General features: G+C 38.4%; 1 protein-coding gene across 4 annotated transcripts in view; it reads left to right on the forward strand.

Annotated features, from left to right (window-relative positions):
- The window catches only part of ARHGEF3 (Rho guanine nucleotide exchange factor 3), a 111,189-nt gene that overhangs the window by 21,164 nt on the left and 75,905 nt on the right, over nt 1-14,120 (forward strand). For all 4 annotated transcript variants that reach the window (XR_010433486.1, XR_010433487.1, XM_064667652.1 and 1 more), the window contains one exon: nt 11,656-11,722. Coding sequence is in view for 2 of the 4 variants with exons in the window: in XM_064667652.1 (XP_064523722.1) it covers nt 11,656-11,722 (67 nt within the window). In the remaining 2 variants the exon portion in view is untranslated. The remainder of the gene's footprint in view (nt 1-11,655; nt 11,723-14,120) is intronic.

The raw sequence follows: 14,120 nt of genomic DNA on the forward strand, positions 1-14,120 counted from the left end.
TGCAATACTTAGTTTCTTGATAGTTTTTCAGTATCTAAATAATTTCTTTTCCTCTTTGAGGGTTGTGTCTGTCTGGTTTTGCTCGTAGTGTGTATGTGTGCCGTGCAGGTGTGACTGGAATTTCTGCCCAGCAGTGTCCTTCAGGTCTGTATGAGAGCTCTGCAGTTTCCTCCTGTCAGGCTGAGGAGGTTTTTCTCTTACAGCTCCCAAATAGCCTCTTTACAAGAAGACTGTGCAATGTCCCCTTGCTCTGCGCACTGTGTTTGCAAACACTGTATGTGGTAACTTTGTAGTCATAAACACAATAGTGATTCCTTCCATTCCTCTACCGATGTGCAGCTTCATGCCACTGAAGCAGCTGTCCCTGCCTCCCTGAGGAACACAGTTCATGATGTTGAGTCTCTTTGTTTTCTCACAAACAGTACAGGCAGGACGTGAGCATGTTTTTCTCTTACCATGCCCCTGCCTCAGGCCTTTCAGCAGCTGACTCCTACCTACAGAAACACCGAGTTGTCACAAAGGGCAGGTAGGAAGGTTGGCCGAGAGCTCTAGAACTGAGAAAAACTTGTTTTGGATTCTAGATCTCTGGTATCCTTATTTAAAGGAAATGGTTTTGTGTTAAGTTCCTGAGTATTATTTCCTTGTTCTTTTCAAATCAAGCTGTTTTAATCCGTGATTAAAATAATTTTTTTTTCCCCAGTGAGGAATCTGTGACTCTTTTGCCAAAGTATTGGTAGTCCCAGGAACTATCTAATCTATCCTAAAATCGCTGTTCAGTTAGGATTTTGTATCTGCTGGGTGAATAGATGGCGATAATTAGTAGTCTGGCGAAACAACAAGCTGTGTTTCCCCTGAGGAAACTGCTAAACTGTTTTCTCAGCCTAACCAAGAGGCTTAGGAATTGCTCAGGTAAACACAACTGTAGTGCTGCAGAGCAAGATTTGGGACCAGAATGGATGCCTGTTGTTTTTCTTTGTTACAGACTTAACGAAGTGGAAATTTTAACAAAGCACATTAATTTCTTTTGTTTACAGTGCTAACTTGCGTAGGAAGTTTTCCTTGTAGGAAAACAATTTCAGTTATACAAGTGCCTGTATTTATTTGAAAGTCAAATATCTAAAATCTCAGATTCTTCACACAGTACTTAGTAGATGTTTTTAGATTTCTGTAAGAATAGAAAAGGTTTTGTGTGAAGCTGTTGTAAAAGTGTAGTAACACCCCATTTTTATTATGTGCTAATGTTTATAGGTGTTGTAATTGGTGTGCAAAGAAAGGCACTCATTATATCAGAGCTTGCTCACAGTAAATGTCTTCTATGGTAATTTAATGCCTTAATATCCTTTTAGCAGTCAGTTACATCTCAAATGCACCATAGGGCAATCTTTTGTTTGCTAAGGCTTTTGCTTTCAATGAACTCCATTACAACTGTACTGCAACTGTTTATATTTTACTAAAGCAAAGATGTAACTGTTTTGATCAGGTTCCCACTTAAAGATAACTTCAAAATACTGTGATGCTTCTTTGCTGCACTTTTTCACAGTGCAGTTGAGTTTAGAGTGATCATCTTAAAGCTCTTTGTTTACATATCAGAAATTAATGTTTATTTCCTTGTGGGTAAGGTTTAACATTCAATATTTTTCACTTGCTAGTAATTTAAAATTTTTCTCTCTTGAGAAGAGCCACTTGATTTTATGAACCTTGAGGGAAAAAAAATTGCAATTTTCCCCTGAGTAGGGTTGTTGACTCTTTATGACAATGTAAAGAACAGACTTTTTTCCCCATTCCATAAATTTACTCAAAGAAAAAAAATTATGAGATGTTTTGAGTTTAAAACCCCAGCCAAATACCCTCTGCCCAACTTCTGTCTTTCTCAGTAGGACATCAAGGGCGTTTGCTGTGGTTTTCAAGGTACCCAGACAAATTTTTGCAGAAAGGTGTGTGTGTGTGTGTGGTTTGAAGAAAGCCTGGTTTCCTCAGGAAATGACATATGCCTGTGCTGTCGGTCTCTTACCAGTAACTTTTCAACTCATTGCCTAGTTTAATCTCTTCAAAAATTAAAAAAAAAAAAATCAGAGCAAATAAACTCCAGTTTTAACATAATTGGGTACGGGTTGAGATGAGAGCCCCGCTTAGTACCAGCATGGCGAGGAAGGCTCCCAGGGAGTGAAACCATTCACCTTCTCTGGGCAGGAGCCCAGCAGCAGAAGTGTTGCTCTGAACTGCCCACAGCCCTCCTGACAGAAGGATCACAGGGTGAGGGAGAGCTGGGGTGTGGGACTGAACTGCCCACGGCCCTCCTGACAGGGGGATCACAGGATGAGGAGAGCTGAGGCTGGGGCAGAGCTCAGGGGCTGCAGCCACAGGAAATGATCTTTAGCAGCGCTGCCCCCGGCGGGGGCTGCTCCGGAGGCGTGTGCGGGCAGAGGTGATGCCTCTGCTGTCACCGTGTGCACTCCAGAGTCAAATCCCTGTTCTTTACGTTCCGATGGCAATCATGAGGTCACATGCCGTGCCGGGTGTGAGTGCTGCTTCACCTAATTCTGGTACCACCCTGGTCTCTTGGGAATGAGAAAGCACCTTTTGTCATCAAGTCTTTACCTTGAACAAAGATCCCGTGCTGGATCATCAGACTTGCAAACTTGGTCTTCATTGCTGTGCCACTCCTCCCAAGGGACTTCCTATCACTGCATGTGCATTCTATCTCAGTTTAAGTTTGTCAAGGTTGGGAGATCTGCCTGTAGGGCTGTTAGATAACATTGTCAGGGAATCTTGCAGCATCCTGAAATCCTTGATGTGTTTAATGCAAAAGACCCCACTTTAGTTGGAGGTGGGGAGAGTATCAGATGAAGTGAACTCTTTTCATATCAACTGTTCATAGAATCACAGAACAGTGATAGAATAGTTTAATTTATGTTCCTATCACTGATGGCTCCAAACGGTAGTTCTGGTATCAATGACCATAGAGGAAACCATAAATACTTTTGCAGCATCATTAATCAAATCAACATCTGTTTGATTTCTTGCCTGGTGGTTTGACCCTCTTACTTCAGCTGCTGCAGTGACAAGGAATAGTGTCCTTGTGTTCTGGTGCTTTCTGTATTCAGACTGAAAAGGTCTGTTGTCTTGGTTTTGTGATTAGGGAGCTTTTAGTTTTTATCATGAAATATTGCAATGTATGTCTCTAATTAATACACCTCTTTGAAACCCACATATATTAACTAACATCAGCGAGAGTAAGAACAGAGGTAGGTGTGCCTAATTTAAAGGCATAGCATTAAAAAAATGTTTCGGAGGAAACATAATAGTGGAGAATGTCTAGAAAAAAACCAAAAACCTGGTGAAAATAAAGGAAAAATCTCTCTAGTTCTCCAAGTGCTCAATTCCTCCATTGGTGGCTCAACCCATCACCGGTGTGTTTTACAGCAAACTCACATTTTCTGTCTGATCCACTGGTCTCACTTCATATGTTAATGCCTGGTTTTGCAGGAATTGTAGTAATTAGGAAGGAAAGAAAAAGCATGTGTGTGTGTATGTGTGCATACATCCATTGAAATACACTTTATTTTTTATATATACATATATATGCATTTTGGAAAAAACTGGCTCCAGATCTCTCCTACCAATAAATGCACTTTTTAAGGAATGTGCTTTGACCTGGGACAAACAAAAAATATACACTCTTTCAGAGCCATCACTGTTATTTTTTAATTATAGGATTCTGTACTTGTAAAAGAATTATTTTAACAAAATTTCATGTATGGTCTTGTAAAATGGTTTTGGGCAGAAATTACTGTAGTTGGTGTATTTATATTGAAGAGCAACATTACTTGTTGCTGGCAGAAGAAGAGCTAAGTGAACATTTTCTGTTCTGAGTTGATATTTTGAATGGAGCTTTAATGGCACGATGGTTTCAACAGGTTTTACTCCATTGCATTCAGGGGTTTCTATAGTAATTACTATGGCAACAGTGATGCAGAAAATGTTCCCACGGGAACCCAGCTGTGAATAATAACTAACTGAAAACATTTTGCTTTTGCATCTCAGGTTAAATATCCCTTCAGTGAACGTGTGAGGGTTTTGCTTACTTAATAGGAAGTCATTCTCCTACATAAAACAGACATGTTGAAAGGAGTGTCTGGTTTCAGAATAGAAACACCTTTTAAATGTATTGCTGAAGTATCATCCCCAAGACCAATGAAGTGTTTTAAACATGAGGTGTAAAATTTGGCACCAGCTTCAAACGTTTCATGTTGTAAAGAAACTTCCAAAGCCAAATTTGTAGTACAAAATCTTCTGCTCAGGAATTATAACTTATTTTTTATTAACAGCATTATTCATTAGGTTTACATAACTCGTGGAGATAAAACTATCCTGATAACCTTCTGACCTCTCTGTGCAACAAAGGTCAGGATCACAAAAGTCACATGGTGGAGGTCAGTGTTTGTTGACTTCAGTGTCTATTTATAAATTGCCTTCAAAAACTCTTCTGATTTTTGCAGAAATATATTTGTCAGTGTTTGTATTAAATATCCTGATATCAGAGGGTACAATATTCGTTGAGGCTATTTGTTGTTAAATCTAGCTCTCCTTGTATGTGTAAACTGGCCTTTGTGCATATAGTTGCCTTGTTTGTATTTATTTCACTTTCATTCAGAACAAAGGGGAAACCAGTCCAGTGTTTATGATATGAATAAACTTTTAAACTTGAAAGCATTTTAGGGCTTGATTTGGTAGCTTTACTGTCATGGAATAAAAGAAAATGCTTATGGAGCCCAGGAGATTTGTGGCTACAAGGAAAACACCCAATGCGCCACATAAAAAAAGGGGAAACTAAAGCAATAAATATTAAAAAGACTCTGCTAATTCTTTTCAAGATCTAAAAAATTATGTTAAAGCTGAATAAGAAAATTGTGAAGAGCACTTTGTTAAATATGAGGAGAAAATACTTTTCTAAGCCCAGGGGTCTGGCAATTCTCTCAGTTATTTATTCAACTTAATAGGAATTACTGTGCAGATGGAAATGTGATGAAATGGAGGTGAAATCACTATTTGTTTCATTTGGGTGCCTGTGGTGTGCAACCTGCTGGTAAAGCAGGTAGAAGTCTTACAAGTGAAAATGTCTTTGTAAAAAGTTGTGTGATCTTCATGACTTGTTTGTATGTATCACATACTATTTTAAATTGTGATTCAGGGCCTCTTGTAGTTCATTTTGGTGCACATAACTTTAAAAAAAAATATACTGGCAGCTTACTAGATGTGGTAGAGGGCAGAACTAGTGTAGACACAAAACTGTGGTATAATTTGACTTTACTGGAGGGGTAGTCACAGCACACTGAAGTTAAGTCATGGGAATGACTGTGTACACTTGGAGAAGTTTAGTTTATTAGCTCTGGTGGTGACAGGCCTGTTACAATCCCATGATAAGATGTTCTGGAATGTCTACATAGAAATTGCAGGAGTGGTTCTTGTCACTCAGTATAAAACCCTTCATGCAAGAATAATCTTGCTCAGTGGAACAGCATTCTGAGTGTTACAGTGCTCTACAACCGATCATATTTAATAAAAGCAGATTTCCTTCCTTGACTGACTGGCTCAGTGCCAGATCCTTAAGAGTGAGGTGTGAAAGTATCACACAGCTCTCTTGTAAAGGTGTGCAGGAGTTTTATATTTTTCAACAAAGAGAAGCCTCTGAATTGACTACAGGCTTAATGGTATAATGATCCTGTATGACATCTTTGTTAGAAACCTACATTTTGGGCCTTTTCAGTTGAAATACAAACTATAGGGCAGAAAAATATGAAGTTGCAACCAAAGCATCAGGAACTAGCAGTATGGGAATTTAAAAATAGCACGTTGAATTGACTTGCCCCTAAGTCAATGTTACTTTTTTAAAATAGCGTTGCCTCATTATTCAGTGCTGATCTCCCTGAATGCCTGTTAGTGAACCACAGCTTCACAGGAGTTCATGTTTACCTTCAGAAAGAGCCAGATGAGGTGGATCCAAACAAAAAGGGTTTTCAGAAGCCACCCATTTCCTTTATCAAGAACATGATGTAATGGCACTTGGATGGATTTTGAGGGTTAGGAGGTTCTCTCCAGGCTAGCTGAAAATGCAGTTTGGTTGGATTTCACCAACAGCTATGAAATGCCTTGTCTGCTTTCTCTGGGTGAAGGTGCTTGTTACTGTCTAACCAGTGAGGGTCCAGTCTTGCTAAGCTCAGTGGATTTCCCAGCTTTTTGTTTGAAAACAAAATAGACTTGTTGTCTTTCCTTGAGTATTGTGCGGTTTTTGCCCCAGGCTTGCTTTTTCTCACCTCCTGATGGGGGCATTTAAGCCTTTACATCAGATCTTATTTTTCCCGTGGTCCAGAGGATCTTACCTGGCTGTGTCTGACCGTGGGGTGTAGATGAGCCATTTCTTTTGAATGACCAGTTCTCTCTGTAAAGAATTCAGTTTCTGTGATACAGAAGTGGGCGTGAGGTAATGACTAAGAATTAACAAACCTTATTGCTCTTTCTTCTTCCCAATATAACTGAAATGATAACAGTAATAATTTTATGCTGCATGGTCAAAGTAAGCCAGTGAACAATCTTTATAATCTCAGTTTTTACAATACTCATGAAATGGTGATATTTTGTTATAGAAACATAATACAGGAGGCTCTTCTCATCCTTCCCAGCAATCATGCAGCTGTACCTTTGTCAAACAGCAGACAAGTCTGGGTCCTCCTGTTGGCCAGTAGCCAGGAATTTCTCTTTCAGATGTGACCAGGGTTCATTGTGTCAAGAGGGGATGCTTTTATAGTGGTGTATATTGATGGAAGTTATTGCATTAGCCTGCAGTAACAGATGAAGAAATAAACGATTTTTTTTTTCATCTTTCACAAAACTAGTTTTAATTTTTACAGGAAAGCAATCAAATACAGAAATGAAAAAAATGCATTTTGTAGCTTCTTTGGGTTTTATTGGTGGTGGGATATTTGACAGTAGGTTGCACTGGTTCAGCAGTATAACTACACATGTTGTGAAGAAAGCATGGGAAAAGAGTAGGTGTGGGACAGCTCCCTGCTACATGTACCTGCTCAGCAATGCCTTTGTGTGTGCAGCCAGTCACGGGGCTGTTTTTCTTTCTTAATGTGTTTATGCCAGTTCATGATAGTAGGACAATAAAAGATTGTTAACACTCAGGAAATCAGCACAACAGCTAAAAATCAGTCATCTGGGTTTTTTTCTCGGTTGATATTTTAGTTTCTCTCAAGATACTGAGTGCTCAGTCATCAAGTGGCCTCCCCACCCCCAGTTATCTCGCAGTGAGAGCTTGAAGAGCTCCTGTCTGCAGGCCGGGGCCTTGGCAAACCAAACGTGCTCACAGTCTTTGAGTTACTTTGCCTTTAGCAAGAAAAGTGTATCAAGTAAGCTCTCTGTGTGAACCTAAATAGTTTCTGAGCCAAATTCTGTTGTGTTAGATTTGTTTTACGCTTCTGGAAAATAAATGAAATTTCCCACAATCTCCTTTTAGTGCCAAATCGCACAGGCCTAGTATAAAAGAGAAATAATATTTGGGATTTCAAGTGGACGAGTCAGTGCTTTTTATTAAATAAGTCAAAGCATGGGCTTTTTTTCTTCTTTTAAAATCAGTACCAAAGGTACATTAATTTATTATTATCTGTAATTTAAACTATCTAAGAGAATCAGTATTCAAAGCTATTGTTCAAAGCTAAAATTCTCTTATGTCTCAGGCTTCACCAGATAAATTACTTTGACATTTTCTTATATGTAATTTAGTTTTCTTGTAATGTAGTTTTCTTGTGTATAATTTGGTATCACAACTATCCCAGTGTATTAAAATAAATGTGCTTTTGTGAACTGTATCTTAGTGTACAATTTTGATAGGTTAGGCAGACGACATTACAAAGAACAGTTCTGAACAGTAAGTACTATTTATTATTTAACAGTATCTTTGTAAACTATTCACAGCTGTAGTAACAACCTTTATTTTTGCAGATTGAGAAAGATTTTTACTTAGCACAGTTTGTCTCTAAGTGGTCTGAGCTTTCCTTTTTTTATCTGAGTGAGTATTCATGTAGATTTGTGAAATGTGCTTTTATCTGAAAACGGATGTAGCAGCTGAGTATTTTAAACAAAACATGCACAGCTTGGATATGCATATCTAAAAAAATCCTCTTGTAGTCAGTGATTCTGTGTGCAGATAGACTGGAGGATCAAATGAAGATGTAAAAGTTACTTGAGTTTAATATAAACTGCCATAAATTGTTCATTTATCTCATCATCATGCTTCAAGGCAGATAATACACTTTTGTTAGTAAATGTAATAGAAGCTTTAAAACATTCAGCTCATGTTGTTGTTTTTAGATTCCTTTATACACTTACTGATTGTCATTATATAATTGACCTACAGCACAGTAGATGTTGCACAAAAAATCTCCATTAATTTATTCTAGAAGGCATGTTCATCTGGTGTCTAACAATTGTGTCTAAAGAAAGATTTCAATAAGGATATATTTGTCCAACAGATACTTTTATTATATATCCACAGTATGTGTGCGAGAGAACCTAAACAGAAAACCCTACACATGTTAAGGACAGAAGCATTTTACTCCCCGGGGTACAAAAGAGTAGTAGAAGCACCTTGATCAAAGCCAGTGCCACAGCTCAAAGGATATCACCAGTGTCAAAGTTCCTGCAGTAATCGAAGTTTTGTTCAGTAAAATTCTAAATTGCTCTTATCGAACAGCAGGATTACAGTAGGAAAGTAGCAGGTGAGCAAGTCGATATAGTTTGGTCATTCCCTGTAAACGTTTCAAGGGATCTAAGGAACATCGGAGCTACTGAGGCATGAAGATGCCATTTCCAGGGTTTGTGTTGCCAAGGCTGGAGCTTGAAGATCAAATGGAAGATAAACAGTTAAAACATCTGCTAATGAGGAGAAGGAGGAATTTCACACCCGGGCTGAATGTTGAGGATCGCCACGGGCCGCCTTTCCAAGGGACAGGTCTCTGCTTGCACTTCTCTCACACTGGAGGGACTTGGTTTCAGGCTTCTGTTTCCAAGGGAAACTTTCCATAGCGATCCCCAAACCAAGCTCAGCTGGCAGGTGTGGTGACCCCCTCCCTCCCACAGTGTTAAGAGTTCCTTTATAGCCCCACCTTCTAGTCTTTCATTCTTAAAACCGCGGTACTGAGGAGAAAATGTTTTGGAGTCTTTTAGCTGAAAGAGATCCATGCTAGGAAAAGTCAAGTGTTACAGATTACAGCTTTCAGACTATTGTTACAATAATTGTAGGGAGGAACTCCTCCTTTACCTCACACATTATTACGACCTTCCTTTTCTCAGCCGCGATCCAGCCTATGATAATGTATTTGGTGCATTTCACAAATGTTAATCACAGTGCTTGCAGTTAGAGGGACCATCCCTGTCTTGTACTTGACATTTGAAAAAGCCTTACTGTAGTACCTGAGTAATTTATCTTAGACGTAAGTGCCTCTAAAAGTCAGGTCTGCTCATCACTGTTAATGCCTATTAATCTGAGTCCTCTTTTTTTCTTTGTTTGAAAAATTCTACTTTACTCTATTTCTTTTTCAGTACAGTTCTCACTGATGTTGACAGATGGGAAGACCAAGAGATCAAAATAAGATAGTGAAGGACCAAATTGAAAATGGTAAATGAGGTCTTGCTTTTGGAAGAACTATGTTTTATTACTTGAGGTGCAGGGCCAGGAGTTGGACTTGATGATCCTTGTGGGTCCCTTCCATCTCAGCATATTCTGTGATTCCATGAAATTTATTGCTTATTCAACAAATTTATTGCTTATTACGGAGTTCTTAGTTCTCATTACAGAATGATTGTGGGGAGATAATTTTTAATGTAGTCTTCATTTCCCTTGAAACATTGTCTAAAATATCATAACACCTGCTATATTGAAGTTGAAATATCTGTTGTTCCCCCTATATTCAGCTTAACTAGTATAAAACTAGTGCAGTTCTTAATCAAATGCTAAAATAAATACCAGAACAACATTAAAATAGAAGATAAAAGTGCTGAAACATAAGTTTAAACAAACTTTTTGAGAAGGAGTACAACTTTCTGTAAAGCTCAGAGTATGTTTTTTGAAAATCTAATTGGTTCCAGTGTGAGATCGCCTGTGACTAAAAAACTGCAAAACACCATTGGGACAATTATCTGTGTAACTTTTGTTAATCACATTTTTCTCTTTTCATAATGCAGTTACTGTTCCAGTGAGGCTTTTATGTTAGAAATTCAGTTTCATAATATTTTAACTTGGAAAGCTGTATTAGGAGGATTTATTAGTGGGACAGTCTTTGATGTTAAAGTCTGTCATGTGTAGTGACTTCTGCTTTTTAATGACTTTATCAATACATTTCAATATTGATATTCTTTCTGGTTGGCAGGCTGATAGAGTGAAAAACTGAGAAGATTTACATCTCAACCTTTGATGTTACAAAAATTACTTAATTATTATGATTATAATTTTATCTTTTGCATTATGCTGGGATCAAAAAACATCTCCTCTGATCACAGCTCTACGATGTGTTTTAATGAACATAATAAGAAAAACGTCCATACAGCAAATATTTGACACGAAAATAGAGAAGACAGTAAGAAAACCAGTGAAAACTATTGCCATCCTGACTCTACAGAAAAGAAACTGGGGCATGGTATATTGGAGTCCTTCAAGAACTATAAGCAGCAGGAACGACTCGTGTTAGTTCAGTGCTTTAACTGCAAAATATCCGTCCTGTTATTGTTGGATGGTGAGGTTTGAAAAGCAGCCATTTAATTTGCGGGTTTTAACCAAGTTTTTGTGTCCCTGTTATTATTTGTGGTAGCTTCTGTAAGGTGTATAATTGCATGGTTGGGGTTGCAGTGTGCTCAGCACTTGGGTCCTGCTGCCAAACTCTTTGTTGGTTTGGTGAGCTCCAGCAGGTCAGTCGAGCTTTGATCTGACTTCATGTGTAAAATCTCAGCAATGTTTGCCTACCTTTGTGAAGTAATTTAAGATCCTACTGCTGAAAAGCAGTCATTAAGAGTGAAGTGGACAATGTTATGGTTCCTTTTCAGAAATAATTGTACAGTGATAATTACAGAGTAGGAGAAAGATTTTATTTTATTTTTTTTCTTTTTTTTGGAAGGAGTAAAAACAGAAGTTGGCTTCTAGTTTTTAGCGTCACACCAGAGTGTGGCTGATGTGCTTTGCAGTGGTGCTTTGCGTGGCTTCAGTGGCAGGATTAAAGGCTCTTTGTGTCCTCATCCAGTGCAGCTGCAGCCTGCACCATCCTGCATCACATGGCATAATTGCATCTTCACAGCTTGTTTGGGTCAGGGTTGTCTCTCCTTGTGGAAAATCAGTGGGAGTAATAAGTTGTTGACAGTCATCAAGTCAGTGCTCTCTGAAGGCCTGTAAGGCTGCCATGTCCCTTAGCTCTCAATCTGAATTAAAACCTGTAACTACACTGAAGACAGAAACCTGTCAGAGGTACAGCCAAGGAAATCTGAGGTGTCTTGCTGCTTGAAGCATGTTTGTATTTTTCTTTTCTCCCTCTATTGTCATTCTGCTGCTGATATAGAAAACAGGGCAGCTGAAAAGGTAAACACTTGTCTTTTCTCATCTTGCAGGCCAAAACAACAGCAACAGAACAATTTTTCCTTGTTTCCTTCCACCAAGGGCTGGAATTTCAGAGGGGTAAGTTTAGTATTGTTTTGTTCACACTATAACATTTTGTTGCAGTGTAACTTTGTAGTTAAAGCATGATCTGCAAGGACTAAAATCACGACTGAACAATTAGACTCGAACTTTTCATTTTGTGCCCTCCTAAAAGGCTTTCTAAAAAATACCAGCTTTTTTTTTTTTTAATGTGATTGGCTGTATTGTTATGAGGGGTGTGGGAGATAGTTTAAAGTACGTTAACCTACAGTACCACTTTTAAAAAAAAAAGGGTGTATCTGAAAATAAATAATGAAAACTGAACTGATACATATAGTTTCAATGCTGTTTTAGTGTAGTATATATATTTGTAAAGTTATCTTGTTGAAAGTTTGTATATGTGAAATACAGTTGGAGAATCATAACAAAAATTACATGAGTCCCTTCTACAAGGCAGAAGGGAATAGGTTTTATTTCTGTTTGGTTGGCTGAACAAGGAAATACAGAAGCATGTGGGTTCCCACAGTAACTGACTGAAAAGATACATCAAAAAGCAAAGCAAGTGACACTTAGAACCTTAATATTTGCTGGTGGTATCAGGAGCTTTTAGTCTTTTCTGCTTCAGGTTTCAGAGATCTGCTTCTTACATAGGTTAGATTGTTCAGAGAGGCATGTTGTCCCCTCTCTGTTCCCTATGACCTCTGAAACCTTGTACACCATTTGTTGGAAACCTTGGAAGTGGTGGTGTTCATTGGCAATGGTGTGTTTGCCACGTGTGTAAGTGCTGTAGCCTGGGATATAGTCTAGGAGAAGTTGTCACTGCATGTTGTATCTAAGTCATAGTAATCTTTTGGTTAAAGGAAAGGCTTTTCTGCCTTGCAAACTTCTTTTGGTATAATAAATAGTATATTACCATTACCTGTAATTTGGACTCAGGAGAGCATATAAATTTTCTCTGAGCTTCTTCCAACAAAGCATTTAAGTAGCCAGACATAAATGCTTTGCTGAAAGGGTAAATGGCATTGACAGGCTTACTGGTCTGTGCTGCTCAAAATATTTTTTACAGTATCTGGTAGTGACTCTTGCATTCTAATTCAGTGTTTTAAATAGAGCACACTATCATTTACTGTGATGGAAGAACCTGTATCAGTTTTTCACTTGGTCTGTTTGGATGCTGAAACCAACATAGGTGAGCACTGGAAAAGATGTCTCACTGTCTGTTGATGTTTGCAGTGTCTGAGCATTAACTCTATTCTGATGGATGGAAAAATTGTGTTATGAAAAGCCCAGTGAGCAGACTTAAAGTAACAAAGGTTTTCATAGAGGTGGTGAATGATAAAAGGTTAGCTTTGATGTCTTTGCTCCAACAAGACTAAAACCTTATTGGGTAAAAGAACTAAGTTAACGTTGACACTGGAGCAGAGCCACACTTGAGTATAACAAACACAACTCTAGAGCTGACTTACTCATAGCTATGTTCTTTTCAACTTCTATGCTATTTCTATAGTACATAATATAGAACGTCAGGAGACTATAATACAGGGTCATTTTAACAGTCACAAAAAATAAAAAGTAATCAAGTGATTAAGCACCAAATTGCAACACTGTGTTCATCTGCCTGTCCTCACTTTGCAGCTAGTTCACTGATTTTGAAGGTCTCTGCATCACGTTGATAAGGGCTCATGTTAAAGCATCTTTGAACATACACCAACGTAAACCTCAAAGGAAGATAAGGAAGGCCCAGATGCTACACATTTACCAAAGAAACTCCTCTGCACTTCTTTTCCTCTCCTTACTTAAATTTATCAGAAGCAGCTTATTTCCATCCTGAGCAGCTCTCTCAAGCCCCATGGTTAGAGATCATGTTGAATTCTCTCAATGGGGATTTTCAGTTAAGATGCTATCATGTGTTTCTACCAATGCTGTCATTTTTAGATAGTGGTAGCAGTTACTTCCAGAACTTTGAACAGTATTTAGGTATCACTGGGGAGAAGGGAGTTTCTTTTCTTTCTTTCTTTTTATTTTTATTTTTAAACTAAACAAATCAAATCTGGTTGAGATTGAATTAAGACTTACCAAGCAGTGCAGTCTTTCCACTATATGCTCTTCCTGTGCATACACAAGGCATCAGGTTAATTTGGGCTTTGAAGAGGTTTTACAGTCAGGTGTCCAGCAAATCAACTATTATGGAGGGATTTATAGGGGTATTTATAGTGAGGACTGTCATTTCAGAGGATCAAACAGAAAACCTGTGGAGGTAAGAATACCCCTCACTGGAGGGACAGTGCAATGGGAAGACCAAAACATAGGAAATCAGGTGTTGGGTGTGGTACTTAGAGTAGAAAAGGAATAAAGCAAAGGAAGATGGGTATAGGATGGGAGAAGGAAAGAGGAGGAATCTGCAAGTTGGAAAGAAGGGGTGGAGAAAGCAGAGAGC

The sequence above is a fragment of the Pseudopipra pipra genome, chromosome 11, assembly GCF_036250125.1.
Source record: "Pseudopipra pipra isolate bDixPip1 chromosome 11, bDixPip1.hap1, whole genome shotgun sequence".
In the NCBI taxonomy this organism is placed as follows: Eukaryota; Metazoa; Chordata; class Aves; order Passeriformes; family Pipridae; genus Pseudopipra; species Pseudopipra pipra.